The sequence below is a fragment of the Sciurus carolinensis genome, chromosome 3 (genome assembly GCF_902686445.1).
Source record: "Sciurus carolinensis chromosome 3, mSciCar1.2, whole genome shotgun sequence".
Classification (NCBI taxonomy): Eukaryota; Metazoa; Chordata; class Mammalia; order Rodentia; family Sciuridae; genus Sciurus; species Sciurus carolinensis.
This window is the reverse complement of record NC_062215.1, coordinates 43,261,022-43,278,779: the sequence shown is the minus strand read 5'-3', so window position 1 is coordinate 43,278,779 and position 17,758 is coordinate 43,261,022. Positions and strand designations below refer to the sequence as shown.

General features: G+C 41.5%; 1 protein-coding gene across 8 annotated transcripts in view; it reads right to left on the bottom strand.

Annotated features, from left to right (window-relative positions):
• Window positions 1-17,758, bottom strand: part of Specc1 (sperm antigen with calponin homology and coiled-coil domains 1) — a 265,322-nt gene that overhangs the window by 208,935 nt on the left and 38,629 nt on the right. For all 8 annotated transcript variants that reach the window (XM_047545173.1, XM_047545172.1, XM_047545171.1 and 5 more), the window contains exon 2: window positions 2,467-2,641. In XM_047545173.1, coding sequence (XP_047401129.1) covers window positions 2,467-2,613 — 147 coding nt within the window. In that variant the 5' untranslated portion in view covers window positions 2,614-2,641. The remainder of the gene's footprint in view (window positions 1-2,466; window positions 2,642-17,758) is intronic.

Genomic DNA, 17,758 nt, shown 5'->3' with positions numbered 1-17,758 from the left:
AACATGGGTATTCATCAAATACTCTGCACCTGCCAGGTAGCTGGTAACCTTTCTAAGCAGTAGGTTCAGACCTACAAACAACAAAACAGCAGAAAAATCCTGCCATCCTCGGATTTTTATATTTCAGTCACAGGGAGACAAACATTAAATAAGCAGATGTGTGCAATGATATAAGAGCCGAGAGAGAAATTAAGGGAGGGTAAGGAGGGCGAATGGAAGCCAAGGGGCACTCTGAATACAGTGGTCAGGGATGACCCCTCTGATAATGTGCCTTCCTGGTAGAGGTAATAGCCAACACAAACATGCTGCTGCAGGAGTGTGGCTGGCATGTCCGAGGGACAGTTGTCATGGTCATAGGAAATTGTGGTCAAAGCTGGGGAAGAACATGACAATGTCTGAGAAGAAATGGGGTCAGGTCTTGGGGGCATCACTGACTACTGCAAGGTCTTTGCTTTTCATTCTGAGTGAATGGAGAGAGCCCTAGAGAGTTTTAAGCAGAGAAGTGACATGTCATGACACGACTTTTGTGCTGAAAGGATCACTCTGGTTTCTGCTGAGAACAGAATATAAAGTATAAAGATGAAAGCAGAGTTTAGTGAAGCCAGGACAAGAAAAGGTAGATGGCTTGGCAGGTTACAGTTGGTGGAAATAGGTTGCCGTTGACATGTATTTTTAAGCAGAAGTGATGGCATTTCACTGATGCATCATGGACACGAGAAAAGATCTTGTGCCTGAGCAATCAAAAGGATGGTGTTGCTATTTACTCAAAAGGGAAGATTTGAAGGAGATTTGAGGGGTGGGGAAGGTGGAGTCAAAGGAATCAAGATCCAATTTTGGACATGTTATCTCTTGGGCAGCATTTAGACATCCAAGGGGCAATGTCACAGAGGCTGTAGGAGGGCTCCTGGCTGGAGATGGAAATTTGGATGTCATCCATATACAGTGTTAAAAGCCATGATAGGGCTGGGGATATAGCTCAGTTGATAGAGTGCTTGCCTTGCAAGCACAAGGTCCTGGGTTCAAATCCCCAACACTGCAAAAAAAAAAAAAAAAAAAAGCCATAATAATAGACACTATCACCTAGGAAAATGGTTCTCAATGGTGATAGTGCTGTCCTTGTGGGAGTATGTTGGAAATGTGAGGTATATATTTTCATGTCACTATTACTGGACATGCTATGATAATAGGTGGCAGGATGGGAACTCTAGATGTCCTACAATGCATGTGACAATTTTGCACAAATTATTTCTCCACCACCCACACAATTTTCACAGATTCTGTGACATTACATAGGTGGAACACCCTTTTCTTATCATTCAGTCCTAAGGCTTCCCTTCATTTTACACATAAAACTCTTAAGACATACTGAACTTTCTATTTTTCTTTTTTGCAGTACTGGGGGTTGAACCTACATGTACTCTACCACTGAGTCACACTCCCAGTTCTTGTTACTTACTTTTATGGTGAGACAGGGTCTCACTAGGTTGCTGAGGCTGGCCTCGTACTTGAGATCCTCCTGCCTCAGTCTTCTGAATCACTGGGAATATAGGAGTGTGCCACCACACCCAGTGACACACTGAACTTTCTAAGAATATAGCTATCATAATAAAACAAATTAGAAGACTACACTTCGTTTGACTCAGAATTTCACCAAGAGAACTCACTATTTCAAAACAATGATGTGTCATTGATACAAGCCTGGGTCAGACTGCATTGTCACTTTCACATCCATGAGCTCTCAGGAGCCGCTTGGGTCCTTTGCACAGTCATGCTTAGGCATTTGCAGATGGAAATACATGTCATTTAATACTCTCCTTTTATACTAGATTCTGGATACTACATTGATTTTTCAAACATCTGCTTGCAGGTTGGTGAAATTATTTATGAATTTCATCTCAGAACAGCAAAGGAGGTGTCAGGTGTGGCATGTGGAGAAACTCTGATATAGAAGATGAATGTAGCTGGAAAATAGGTGAATACAAAGACGGGGATGAGGAGGAAGGAGAAAATGAGAGAAGAATGTATTACCGGAGGGAGGACATAATCAACAGGGTTGATGAGTCCAGAGAAAGAGAGACAGAGATAGATACAGAGAGATACAGAGAGATACAGAGAGAGGAGAGGAAGATGGAGAATGACAGGGTTGGGAAGATTATGGGTGATCTTGAACCTCATCCAGGGAGGTGATGGGACAAAATTGCCTAGAGTCCACATAATCCAGGGCAGATGACCCTATTTTTTGTGTTAAACAATTCCTAGATTTCCTTTCTCAATCCCAGACCACCCCTGCTACCAGTCATTTGTTCTGTTTCCTTCAGTCAAGACATGCTGGTGCTCTGGAACTCTTCGTTATGAGCCTATATCCCTGTCCTGAAAGCCCACTGGTTTGCCTACTGCTCTCTCCAGTCCTCCCAACCAGGGCAACAAGGATCACCACAGCCTTGTCCTGGGCACTTCAGTCTATACCTTGCTAAGCCGGGACTCAAAAGCCAAGGAGGTTGAAGATTTAGAACTCTTCATGCCAGAAGAAGCGGTGGGAAGGGGCCGTGCACGTTCGGGGCCATGGCTTCCCGCTTTGACGACAGGACTCCAGGGCTTGGCAGCGCTCCTCATGTTTGTCCCAGGGCAGGGGGCTGTCTTTCTGTAGAAGAGCAGAAAAGGAAAACATGTGTCTCCGTAACTTGAACCTGCCAAGTGACATGGTAAAGCTTTACCCCTCTAGACTGCTGTCACAGAGAATGAGCACTTATGATTTGGCCGGAAACAGAAAACTCTATTCCCAAGATGACACTTTTGTATTAGGATAATTTTTACGACTCTAAAATAGACTTATCCAAATTATTGAAATGTGTAATATTTAGTGATACTCAGACATTATCTTTTGGCAAATTAATAGCTTATTATCCATCAGAGACACCTAACACAGTAATGTACTAGGTGTACACGCACACAATAGGACGGCATGAGTCAAATCAGGAAACATGCATAAGCTTTTGCAGCTTTCGGGCTGGCAGAGGAACAACCTACCTAATTTCTAAATAGACATAAATGAATTACTTGAAAGTTAGAATTCATGGAAGTACAAAATGACTCTTTTCTTCTTTTGGATAAAAATGGTTATCATTTAAAAATTAATAAAGCATATTTCAATTGGTCAGATCTGACATTATGGGGCAGAGTTACTGCTCTGACTAAATTATTTTATGAAATAAAAATTGTTCAAAGTAGCAGGATGCAGCTAAAGTTCTTGGGTGAAATCCACATACTGAGAGACTGGGAGGGTGGCCTGGATCTCACCACTGGCAATTAGTTGTAAAAATTATCCTAGTCTGTCATTACTGAGCCAGAAGTAGCTGGCCCACCCCTTTCCCTGATCCTCTGTTTCTTCTGTCAGCAATATAACAGGACTGGATTAAATACCCTCAAGGGTCTTCTTCAGCTCCAACCCTGCCTTTACCTATCCCTGGGAACTCTGATGGTCAAGAGTATGACATAGGGCACCCAAACCAAAGTGTTCCATCCTTTGAAAAAACATCAAAAAACACACTTTAAAAAAAAAATACTCACTTAGAGCTGGGGTGTAATCCCAGCAGCTTGAGAGGCTGAGGCAGGAGGATTGAGAGTTCAAAGCCAGCCTCAGCAAATTACCAAGGCTCGAAACAACTCAGCTTGATCCTGTCATTAAATAAAAATGTTAAAAAGGGCTGGGGAGCTCTCAGTGGTTAGTGGCCCTGGGTTCGATCCCTGGTGAAAAAATAAATAAATAAAACAAAAAAAACTCATAGGCTTGGGATATAGCTCAGTGGTAGAGTGCTTGCCTAGCATGGGCAAGGCCACCGTATGTTCCTGTCTCCTTTCTTGGCTGGAAGAGAACATTCCAACTGATAATACCTCTCTCCCCAAGAGTCATCTAGTTCCTCTTCCTATTTAAACAAAGTGATTAGCTGTGGGCATGGGTCCATGTGTCAGCTGTGATGACAGCAGCATGTGAGTGTCACTACTGGTGAAAATATTCTTTTTTTTAATTGGTTCTTTTTAGTTTTACATGTCAGTAGAATCCATTTTGACCTAATTATACAAGCCTGGAATATATCTTGTTTTAATATTCTTTTAAAGACTTTGTAATTTGTTTTCCATAATGTTTCTGAGAAAAATCACACATGATTTCAGTTATATGATTAGCTCAGAACCTTATTAATCTCAGCCTGGTTCCAGGTATCATGATTTAAAAAAAAATCTGTATAAGAAAAGCAGCTTACTTCTCATGTATTTTACTGATGTTTAGCAATGATTATTTTTCTTTCTCAAACTATGATTTTTATTGCTGGTTTCCACAGCAACAGCAAAAGAATGTCTAGGTTAAGACCTGTTCAGGAACTAATTTCATTACGACTCCCTCCCAAGATAAAATGAACTAACAGAGTCTAAATGATTCTTGAAGAGAATTAGTAATGACTACAGATCCAAACAGCAACACATCATTCTGACTTAGGGAAATGATTGAAATAAAATATCCATTTAATCAACACCACCTTTTATGGATGATTAGAACTACTTAGAAATGGCTATTACTTTAGGAACACATAAGGTGATTTTGCAATGCATCTAAGTGTTCCAAAATCTTCCCAGGTAATCCCTGAAACTCACCCAAAAGATAAAAAAAAAAAATATGAAGATGAAAAACAGCAAGAAAAGGAAAGGACATTATCCTTGCAATCTTTTTCCGAATACTTCTGGAATCCAAATAGGAAGCAAGGAAGGAAGGAGAAGAAAGGGAGGGAAGAAAGAAGAAAGGAAGAAAGAAAGGAGGGAGGCAGGCAAGTCATGTCAGTCAAAATTTGAAGATCTTGTGGCTGGAGTTGTGACTCAGTGGTGGAGCACTTGCCTAGCATGTGTGAGGCACTGAGTCCAATTCTCAGCACCACATATGAATAAAAATAAAGGTCCATCCACAACTAAAATAAAAAAATGTGAAGAGCTTAACTGCTCTCTTAATCTCTGGCAACAGATCTGATGATCTCCTGAATGGTGCATCCAAAAATGTTCAATCATTTTTCAGTCTGATGAGTTGCTTGCTCTGAGGTAAAGTTCTGCAGGTCACTTCATTTGTCATAGTATGCCTTTCTTTACTATCCTTCTGAATTCAGTTGTTATTCCCAAATGAATATCCCCAACGAACTCTTCTCATTTGAACCCCTCCTATTTCCCATGCTATTTTCTGAGTATCCTTCCTTCCTTTCTGCCATCATTTATTTTCTTGAATTCATCCTTGTATTCATCCATCAGCTAGATTATTTCCTTTCAATCCCATTTTCTTTCAGCATTTATAATGTACAATAATGAAATCACCAATGTCCTACTCACTGTAACCAGGAAGAAATGCCTGTAAGAGAAAATGCCCAGGATGTGATGCCTGGGAGTGACCTCATGACACCTGCTATGGAGAGACGATAGATTCTGTCAGTGCACTCTAGGTCAGTGCAGACAAAAGGATGGGAAAGGCGTGTGAGGAAGAGAGCTGTTCCCTATTCTCCATCAGAATGAATGGAAGCCTTGCTCCCTGCTTCCCAGGCTCCAAGTCTCAGGATCTTATTAAAAATCTCCTGTCTTCCACTCCAACTTCAACCAATATCTTCTTGATCCCATTGAGATCTTCTGGAGGCTTCTTTCTTTCCCCTGCTGTACCCACCCCCAGTTTGGGGTTTTCTGGAACAGACAGATATGACCTCTGAGCTGTGTACCTGTACAGCATAGCCCAAGTTAGCCTAGCCCTCTGTTCACTTGCAGAGCCTTTGGCCCAAAAGGAATAGCTATACCCCTTAGCCTACTCCTAGCTGACTCCAGGCTTCCATTCAATTCACTTCCCATTGCTCCTACTACCCTCTTCTCAGACCCCACCCTTAGGCCTGGCTCTGACATGTGGAACCAGTTAATCACATAAATGCTGCAGTGACAGATGAGCAGCTATGCTACCCAACTCTGAGTCTGGCAAAGCACTGCTAAGTGTTCTGTGAGGAAGGTTCATTAAATCCTTGCTGCAACCCTATGAGGTGTCACCCCCTGTTAGGGTCTAAATGTTTGTGTGCCCTGCCACCAAATTTGTATATTGAAACCTGATCCCCAGAGTGGTGCTGTTAGGAAGTAGGGCATCTGGGGAGGTGATCAGGCCTCACAAGTGGGATCAATGCCCAAGGGGTTTGTTTGCACCTTCTACCAAGTAAGGACACAGCAAGAAGGCACCATCTATGAACTAGAGAGCAAATCCTCACCAGACACTGGATCCATTGGTACCTTGATCTTTGACTCCCCAACCACCAGAACTGTGAGCAATAAACTTCTGCTGTTTATAAAACACAGTTTATGGTATTTCCATTATAGCAGCCCAAATGAACTAAGATGTTCCCATTTTACAGATGAGAAAACCTTATTAGGATCCAGGAAGCCAATGACTTGCCCAAATCACAGATTTTATCAGGAGCCAAGATTCAAACCTAGTTTAAATGAACTCCAAAACCTACACACTTAAACACCAGGATGGATATGGTCTCTCGAGATAATCTCTGTTCACATGGCAAGGCATGAGGGCTTGTGGATCAAAGGCACCTGGTCCAGATGCAGTTTCAGCTTGACTGTGAGCTTGGGCATGCTTTTTGAGCAACATGATTCTCAACATCTTCACCCAGTAAGACAGAGTTGAATGATGACTTCAAAAAATTGTGAAGCCTAAATGAGGAGGTTGGAATCAAATGCCAGGCACATAGAATGCTCTTAACAAATATGAGTTGCTTTCTAGACAAAATTGTTGATTGTGTTAAATGGAGTCCTTCTCTGCTCTATTAACTCAACAATCCACAGCGATAGATCAATTAAATATTCAGGGAAGGAGGCAGACAGACATACCAAATGTGAGGAAAATTTTTTAAAAATTTTTTTTAGTTGTAGATGGACACAATGTCTTTATTTATTTATTTTTATGTGGTACTGAGCATTGAACCAAGTACCTCACATAGGAAGAGGTAACCGTTCTACCACTGAGCTATGGCCCCAGCCCAAAAATGTTTTTCTTACAGAGCAATCTATTTTCGTTTGGAAATGTGAAAGAGGGAAAGTAGAAAGGGCAATAAACACCTAGGGCAGATGCCTTACAGTCATTAGAATTGCTGCCAACAAACCCCAGCTGCTGAAAGATAAACACAGGTGGAATGCTGGCCAAGTAATATTTTCTAATGGATACGAATTAACAACATAAAATGAATAGATGGTCTCTAAGTAAGTACAAAACAGCGGGGGTAAAAAGTGTTTCTTAAAAGTCTCATAAACATCACCAAAAGTCAAATCATTCGAGGGAATACTGTTAAATCGAGAAACCTGTTCCCAAAGAGAGTAGGAAGTGGAGAGAAAGGGGCAGACAGAGGGTGTTCCCAGGGATGTTTTCTTTTAATTTTTCAAACATTTTATTTTCTTACCAAGCTTCTTTCCTGTCCAGAATAGTGTAAGACTTGCCTTTAAGCTATAACTCATAAATTATACAGCATAATGTAGGAAAGAAAAAAGCCAGGGAGGCGGGGAGGGAGGAAAGGAAGGGAGAGGGGACAGCTATTTTAGGAATACAATGAGGTGCTTGGGCACAGGGAAGGTCAGAGCCCGTGCTCTGAAAACATGTTATTTTGCTACTGAATCTCCGCCTTCACAGCCTGTGTTGGGGGATTATCTTGGGTCTCTTGGTTTTATTTCCCTTTTAAGGCAAGAAAATGGGAAAGTGATTGGGAAACCATTCTGGATAATCAGAAAATAATGACAAGCCTGTGAGAGTGGGAGAGGGTGCTCAGGTCTCGGCTGCAAATACAATAAGCACTAGGAAGCGGAAAGCTAAAGCATTCAAGTCTGAGAACTAAGAAAATAAGAATGTGCACATAGCTCAATTACCATGGGACTCAGCAGGAAATAGAATATTAGTGAACGGCATGTTGAAAATATCTAGCTAGAGCTTGTCAGAACATGTGTTGAGTTTGCTACTGAGGTAGTGGTCCTAAGCCTGGTAGGGGACATATGGCACAGTATGGAGGCATTTATGGTGGTAACACCTTGGGCATTACTGGGTAGAGGCCAGAGATGTGGCTAGAACTATAACCCAAAGAGCAGTCCCATGAAATATGTGGCCTAAATGTCAGCAAAGCCGAAGTTGAAAAACTGCTATAGGGGAAGAAGGAGAGTCCTGGGATCCTGGGTTACAGAGGGACACACAATGCACCCAGTGAGTTTCCCATCTAACATGGAAACATTACTGTACCAAATCTGGTTAGGGAACAGCCAAAGAAATCCCAGACTTAAGTGGTGACCACAGGAAATTCTTTAAAAATGATTATTTCCTGTGATCTTGAGTTAAAAAACATTTTTCCCAATAGCCCTAAATTACTTCCTGGTAAATAAGGAAAAGGCAAGATTTCCCTGTGGTATCAGAAGAAAAACTGCAAACTAAAACACACTGGTCTCTTCTGCAGACATCACTGGAAGAAAAAGAGAATCAAAAAGTGACTAAACAGGGCTGGGGTTGTAGCTCAGTGTAAAGCACCTTCATAGCCCATGTATAACACTGGGCTCGATCCTCAGCACCACATAAAAATAAAAAATAAAAGTACTGTGTCCATCTACAACTAAAACAAATTTTTTAAGTGACCAAACAAAAATTAAATGAGAAAGGACATTTGTATATTACAGATCACACTACCTCAAACCTGAAAATAAACACTGAGAGTGGAATAAGAACTCACAGAAACTACGGCACACCGCCAATGGCAGAAACCCACAAGGAATAGGGTGTAATCTGGAATAAGAAACAGAAGCAGAGGCTCTTCACAAATATGATACACAGGCCATAAAGAGAGGCTGTAATCTGGCAGCTATATTGAGATCGAGTACTCAGAATCACTGGTCTGTGATGTCCTTATGTCTCTAAAGCTGAACCAAGAGGTCAGTATCCCAAAGAACTGAATGACCACTAATGAATAGTTATTTCCTTACCTATCATGTGGCTTCATATCGAAGACTTAAAAGTGATGAGCCAGAGCAGTAGAAAAAGAAGACAGAAATAAAATCCTTCAAGAGCCCTTTCTTTGCAGACAGTTTAAAAGGGTCTACTGCAGAATAACAAAGTAAGAATAAAATCTATACTATAAGAAAAACCAGAGACTTTCATATTTATTTAGATGGAAGCATCCTGTGCCATATTTATTCAGTCCCAGTTCTGGGTACCTGGCACATGCTGTTTCCTTTGCCTGGGATGCCAGCTGGGAAACTGAGGATTGCTGAGAGGAACGGTTGACAAAGGCGTGGGCAGGATTTGGAGAAGCAGCAGGGAAGCTGCAGAACCCTAGGACTAGGATTCTTTCATCCCTAGCTCTGCAAGAGGCAGGTAGAGGAAGCAATTGGAAGCTAGAAGGAACTGGACCACGATTCAGAATTTGGGCCTTTAGTAAAAAAACACAACCAACTCTGGAGACTCAGGGGAGGCAGCAGAGGAAAGGAACACCTCAGTGGAGCCAATTCTCTCCTCCCTCCAGTGTGCCAGCAAAAGCAGGGTATAGAGCATAGATGCAGTGTCTCTAGTGGAGCAGAGAGACGGTAGGGGAGCGAAGAGAGGAAGCCCAGGACACCTGCTCAGCACCCAACTTCCAAAGTGACCTTAAGTCTCTCCACACTAGAAAACCTCCCCAACCCGAGTCCAGGAAGGTCTCCTTGACTGTCCATTTACCTCTCTGTCAGTTGGCCTGTAAGCCCTCCTGGGGGTGGCCTCATGGCCATCCTTAGTGGAAGGGTCCAGAACAGACTCTCAATAACCAGCCTTGACCCTAACCTTCCCATTTCTGTCATCAGCATAGCCTTTCTCTTACTTTCCCAGACTCCAAATTTTAGAGTCATTTTGGATTCTGCCCTTGGGATACCAATTCTCAAATTCACACCTACCCATATGGGCAGATCAGACTCCTTGAAGCACCTTATTTGGGAACCCTGTCTTTGTCCCAGCAAAGGCCTGCACTGAAGTTCTTCCTGGAGCTCATTTTCTAGGTATTCCTCTCAGAATTCTGAGTGCTGGGCTGGGATTGGTCACTCCCTGCTCAAAACCCTTCACATCTTTCTTATTTTTAAGTAATATTTATCCACACTAATGAGGCAGGCACAATGTTCAGCATTTTCTTATATCTTCTCTCATGTTCCTGACTATCCTGCCAGGGAGTTTTGTCATCCATCTTAAAAGATCAGCAACAACAAATGCCCAGAAGTTTGTTAAATTCCCAGTATGGACCCAGGTAGCACTACTTCAAGCTGTGGACCCAATTCTGGGTCCACTGCTCCCCCTTATCCTAACAGCATACCTTAGACTGGGTAATTTATAAACAAAAGGAATGTATTGCTCACAGTTCTGGAAGCTGAGAAGTCCAAGATCAAGACACCAGCAAATTCAATGTCTGAGGGCTCATTCTCTGCTTCAAATTCACCAAATTTTATACATGAAATATGTATCTTTTTATCTATCAATGACATCTCAATAAAGCTGTGAAATTTTTATTTTATTTATGATTGTGCAATTAAAATATTAAACTTTAAAAAGTTTTAAGAACTATTATTTTTTAAAAACACCACCAGGAAGGAAGGGGTGTTGTTCAGGGGGAGAGTGCGCTTAGCATGTGTGAAGCCCTGGGTTCAATTGCCAGCACAAAAACAACAAAAAAACTCCACAAATCATTATGTCCAATGGCTTCTTGCTGCATTTGGGACAAAAAGTCAAATTCTTTGCATGGCTCTCAATGTCCCGGGCCATGCCCACCTCTCAGCCTTAACTTGGCCCACTGTCCCTTGCTCACTCTACTTCAGCTACAAAAGCTGTTTCCAGCTCCTTGAACATGCCCTGCTAGTTCCCATCAAGGAGCTTTGTACTTTGATCTTTCATCAAGATCACTTCTTCTAAGATACATTTCTTCCCACTTTGTGGAGTAGCTCTCTCACCCAAAGAGATAGATTGATTACCTTGATTGTGGTCCTATTTTTCAGAGTTTTTATTACCAAATGAAGACTTTCTCCGTAACCGATTATCTGTCATTGATTATCTGCCTCCCTTCACTACCATGGAAGACTGGTGCTATATTTGGATCTGAAATGTCCCCCAAAAGGCCCGTGTGTTGAAGGTTTGGTCCCCAGTCTGTGGTGCTATCATAAGGTGGTGAAACCTTAGGAGGTGGAGCCTAGTGTGAGGAAGTTAGGTCATTGGCAGCATGCCCTTGAAGGGGATACTGGGACCTCGGGTCCTTCCTCCCTTTTTCTTTGCTTCCTGGCTGCCATGAAGTAAGGAGATTCTTCTACTCTGTGCTTCCATCATGATGTACTGTGCCACCATAGGCCCCCAAACAACCATGAACTAAAATCTCTAAAACCTTGAGCCAAAATAAATCTTTTCCCTTATTAAATTGATTGTCTCAGGTATTTTGTTACAGTAATGGAAAGTTAATACAGTTGTTGACAGAAGGGCCTTGCCTCCCTTTTCCACCACTGTGTTCCTGGCACATAGTAGGTGCTTAACAAAATATCCATGAATATTAGATTCTACCTTTCACAGATGACATGCATGTGGAGATTTTTCTGCTCCTGACCCACCCAATCAGAAAGCTCCTAAAAGACATACAGGTCTCAACATAGGACCCTGTCAATACAAAAGGAGGCACTCACCTAAGCAGGTGCTAAAGTAATTGGTGAATACAAAACAGAATAGAAAACAATGACAATTCTTTTTCTGTAAGACTTATGAATGTCTCTAACCTTTGCAAAAAAGGAGGTCCCAAAATTGCTTTCAGGATGAGAACCTCATTGATATAGAGCCTTCTAGGATTATTACCTTAAAAATAGCATTCATGGGTTGGGGAGATAGCTCGGTTGGTAGAGTGCTTGCCTTATAAGCACAAGGTCCTGGGTTCCATCCCCAGCACCGCCAAAAAAAAAAAAAAATAGCATTCATGTTGATGTGTAAGTATTCATATTATAAAACTTAAACTCATTAACTTATAGTCATGCTTGAGAAATAGTTCCTAAAAATATTCAATACCAAATCTCTAAAGTCATTTCCTGCTCCATCTAATTTCCTGTATTTATTCCTGAAGGATGGCTTTTTAATTTTTTGGTATACATCCTAGTTTCATAGTCATAGTAAATAATATTTTTATGGTTTAAGGCTGAACTAGATGTCTTCATAGAAACATAATAAATGAATTTTTTAGTAGATATTTTATAAAGTTGGAACTGATGGTAACTACAGATTAAGGAAGGAGTAAAGTATTGAATGTGAGAACTTTATCTTTTATTCAACCTTTTCTATTTCTTCCTGAGGCCTCTATGTCAGGTGGGACAAAGGGCACTATGATGTCAGTGGCACAGCTTCCAGGACAAGTTGGTTCTGTCTCATTCTGTTTTATTTCCTCTTAGGAACAATGCAAGAACCCCACACACCCAGCAACTGCTGCAACCTCCACCAATGGGCTTTCATGCCCTTGAACCATTAAGACCCCAGAGGGAGGGGCAAACCCTATCCCCCAGCACTGCTGAGCATTGATGTAATAAAGGACCCTCTGTGACAAAACCCCACCCATGGGTGAAGAGGCCTGACCCTCACCACATCCACTACCCTCCTCTGCTCACTGGCTTTCTGACTACAGGAAGACATCATCAAGGAAGAAACTAGTACCAGCTCTGCAAACTCAGAAGAGGCAGCCCCCGCATGCCACATGCTTACGCTAACAACACAAGCTAACTATATTGCAAAGGGAACTCCACAAGAGAAACCTTGGGTCATCTCACAAGTTCACTTACTGCAAAAGTGTTTAAAAATTCAAGAAAGCAAGGAATGGTGGAAGCATTCCACCCACACTACCACTTCTGATTCAGAGGCAAGAGCTGGTGTCAACTCTTTCACCATCATTGAGGGAATAAATCCTACAGCAAGTGATTTTCATGAGTCACATGACATGACTTCCTCCACTGGCTCATTTCACTTCCAATAATTTATGATTACTTATTCTCTCTTCCTCCTGAAAGATACATTCATCTCTACCAGTTCCCCCCACACATCTGCATCAGATATTAAAGGTAGGGTATGCCCTGTCTCTCCTCAGGCTGTCAAATAAAGAATTCATTTAACAAATGTCCAAACTTTCTTGACGAATTCCTGACTGTGTGTGTGTGTTGGAGGAAACAACCAATTTAATAACTAAAGTGAAGTTTGAGCTTGTAAAACCTAGAATGTTAGCATGCAAGAGAAAAAAACAGACTGAACTCTGGCTCCTCTTTCTCCATGATGGAGGTCTTCTCCTTTCATATAGTACCTTCAGAGTCTCTTGATATCTGATATATTCATGAAGAACTTCCACAAGGTAGAAACAGGATTTCTATAATGGTGACCTTATTGACTTTTGTGAAGGCAGCCTCAAGTCATGTGAGTTTAAAAATCAATTGAGACCCTCTACTCTGATTTTTAAACTTCACAAGAAGGGCTGTGGCCCAGGCATGTGGGGAGGCTGGCAGGGAGAGCCCCTGACTGTCTGTCTGTCTGAAGAATTGAAGAGCTTCCTGGGAGAACTCAGCCTAGGAGAAGAAATATAGTTAAGAATAGGGCTATTGAAACAACACTGGAAGAGCTATTTCCTCAAGAAATTCTGAGGTGTCACACCAGATTTATTGTGCCTTCTCTGCTTTCTTATTGAAGATATGACTTTCTGGCACCTTGAAATTACAAAGCAACAGGGCAGTGACAGTGGAGGTGCCTAGGGTGATGGAGGTAGCAGCCTGCCAGGGAAAGGCTCCCATCTGTGGCCCCAGAAGTTATGGAGAGGTGTCTTCAGGACTGTGGGCAGCAGAGGCCTTAAGTGCAGTGGACATGATGGCAGCAACCATCTGGAATAGTGACTGAGTCTGTTAATTAATGTCACTCCTTAGGACCCATCAGGCAGAAACATGGGGAAGAAAGAACTTAGCTGGAGCTTCTGTAGGAACAAATAAAGCACAAACAAAATCTGGATTGTCTCTTCTGGGATCTAACTCATCCCTGTACTGTCATCCTGGGTATCCAGAGTCATGGGGGACATCCCCCTAATGAACAGAGAAAGTCTGTCCCCTTGCACATATTGTGGGAGACAGTTATTGCTCAGAGCACCATGAGTTCTGGATTTCTTTATTGTTAATGGATTAAGTTAAATCACTGAATGCAGCTGATTTCTTTTTTGTTCTCGCATTCCTGAAATTTTCTTTCCTAACCCACAGGCTTTAGCTATCTTCCTGTAGTGCCAGCTGGCTAATGAAAGCAACTGCTGTGCTTTGCAGGGTTAATTTATTCAGGGCCTGCAATATGCCCTATCTCTCCTCAGCACCAAACACTTCTAGTATTATATTTTAAATATATATAAGAACTACAAAGATGAGGGATTATTCTGCAGGCTGCTACCAGGATTATCTTGTCATGACACATTCCTTACACAGTCTTCAGGAGTAATTCTACAAGGAACAGCAAGCATGACATGATCTGTGCCCAGGGTGTGGGACAGAAATGGTTATGCTGAGGCTGCTCCCTAAGGATGAGTTCTTTATGACACAGTCTCATCTGTCAATGTCCTGGCCTTCAAAGAAGAGCGCGTGAGCTACATCATAAAGCCACCCTGCCTCTTCTTTGTTTCAGAATAAGGGACATCCATATGGGATGTTCCCCTCTGCTGCATACAGACTCCAGGAATAGCAAATGCCCAGCAGCTGCTGGGATACAACAATCTATAATCAAGCCTCCAGCCTCTCCATGGCTATTCCAAGCCCCAGAAAGGGTTCCCACCCCTGGTTCCTGCTTTCTACCTATCTCCTGCTCTTATCCTGTAAAACCCAGTCCATGCCCCCTTTACCTGGAGATTAGTATTCCTTCAAAAACCACAGTGAGCATCCTCAGCACCCTGTACACAAGCTCACCAGCACTCCTTATACCATAAGAATGTTCTGTTTACTTCGGAAAACATTATGGAAATATCTCAAAAAGTTAACGGAACTACCATATGACCCAGAAATCCTACTAGTAGACATAGTCTGGATCTGAAATGTCCCCAAAAGGCTGGTATGTTGGTCCCCATTGCAGCAACATTAAGAGTGGGGTTTGGGGAATTGATTAGATTCTCAGGGCTCTAACCTTAATGGGTTAATTCATCAAAGAATTCATAGCTGAATGAACTAGTGGGAGGTGGTAGAAACTGTAAGAAATGAGACCTGGTTAAAAGGAGTAAATCCTTGTGGGTGAGCACTTGGGGACTATAATTTATCTCTGACCTTTTCCTTTCTCTCTGCTTCCTAGCCACCATGAGATGAACAGTTTAGCTCTACTATGTGCTCCCTGCCATGATGGTCTGCACACTACAAGCTCAAAGTAATGGGGCCAAGTGACTATGGACCGAAACCTCTGTCACTGGGAGTCAAATAAATCTTTTGTCCTTTAAGTCAATTTTATCAGGTACTTTATTACAGCAACAGAAAGCTGACTGATACATGAATTATATATACACACATACATACACACACAAAGGAAGTGAAATCATAACAAAGAGATATCAGGACTCCTCTGTTCACAATAGCCAAGGTATAAAACAAATGTAGTATGTATACACAATGGAATACTATTCAGCCATAAAAAGAATGAAATCAATTCACTTGCAACAACATGCTTGAGCCTAGAACACATTAAATTAAGTAAAATAAATCAGATAATATAAATACTGCATAATCTCACTCATATTTGAATCTAAAAAAGTTAATCTCACAGGAGAAAAAAGTAGAATGGTGGTATCCAGAATCTGGAGGTGGGGTGAGGAGAAGTTGGTTAATACATACAAAGTTACAGTTAAATAGGAGGAATAAATTCTGAAGTTCTACTGCTCAGTAAGGTGACTAGAGCAAATAATAACACATTGTATATTTCAAAATAGAAGAGAGAATTCTGTATGTTCTCACCACAAAGAAATAATAAATGTTTGAGGTAATGGTTATGCTAATTGATCTGATCTGATCATTGCACAATGTGTTGAAACATCACACTGTACAATCATTACATGTCAAAAATAGGACAAATGTAGTTCAGCAGGAGAGCACATACTTAGTGAACACAGGTCCTGAGCTTTGCTATACAATTAAAATAATAAAATGTTTTTAAAAGCTAAAAAAAAAAAAGAAAGAAATGAATGAGCTACTGGTATGCACACAAAAATGGATGGATTTTAAATGCATTATGCTAAGTAAAAGCAGTCAGATTTCAAAGGCTCCTCACTATAGGCACAATTCTTATTCATCTTTCCATCCCAGGTCAAGTGTTACTTCTTCTCTATACCTTATTTGATTATAACCCTACCTACACTACGAAAAGAAGAAATAATTTGATATGCCTTCCAACCATTTTTCTCTCTTTCTTACATTTAATGTCTTCTTCGTATGACTAGGTATGCAAGTACCATCTCTCTCCAACTAATTCTAAGTATTAAATCTGAACCACTTTCGCATTTATGCACAGACCAGCATCTGGATCAATGTCCTACAGGTGGGAAGTACAAGAAGTTTTCTGTTTGATGGCCTAATTAAAAATTAAATGAACGGGCCAGGCACAGTAGTGCACCCATATAATCCCAGCAGCTCAGGAGGCCAAGGCAGGAGGATTTTGAGTTTAAAACCAGTCTCAGTAAAACTTAGGGTGCTAAACAACTCAGTGATACCTGTCTCTAAATAAAATACAAAATAGGGCTGGAGATGTGGCTCAGTGGTCAAGTACCCCTGAGTTCAATCACCAGTATTCCCCCATCACACACACAAAAAATTAAATGGACCTAGATGAACTGTGGCAGATAAAATTGGTGTGGTCAACACCGTAACAATATAGTCCAGGAGTTTATAGTTTTGAGGGTCTTTTGATGATATTTCAATGAATGAAGGAATGAATACCAAAGGATAAAGATCAGCATTAGAAAGAAGTCCACTCAAGGGTTGATGCATGTGAACAAGAGGATGCTTCAGTGAAAACTATAGCAAGGCTCAAATTCATTTGAGACTCATTCAAATGTTGAAGTCATAACCCAAGTACCTCAAAATGTGCCTAATATTTGAGAGATCTTAAAGAGGTAATTGAAGTGAAATGAGGTCTTTAGGGTGGGCTTTATTCCAGCATGATGGATGGCCATATAATAAAAGGAAATCAGGACACAGACATAGCAGAAGGAAGACCATGTAAGTACACAGTGAGAAAATGCCACCTACCAACCAAAGACATAATACTCAGAAAGTGTTAACTTACTGACACCTGGATCTGGAAATTCTGGCCTTCAGGATTGTGAAAAAAAAAAAAATCCTTATGTTTAAGACTGATGGCTTAGATTAAGACATCTAGCCTACACTGTTTTGTTATGGCAGCCCTGGGACACTAATTCAGCTGTTAAGAAATGGTAGGATATCAAGATGTGGACCTGGAAGGCATTCCAGGTGAGAAGAATACACCCAGAGGCAGGCAAGAGGCAAAGTCAGGTACAGAGACAGGCAGAAGAGCGATGCGAGGGTGTGGATGCTGGAGTGGCTCAGGTGGAAGTAGTAGATGAGCATGGGATGCAGTGCACAGCAGCCCTGGTCAAATGGGTTGGCAGCAGATAGCAGAGGTCCAGAATGGCAGGTTAAAGATCTTAGACGTTGGGTTGGGGGTGTAGCTCGGTGG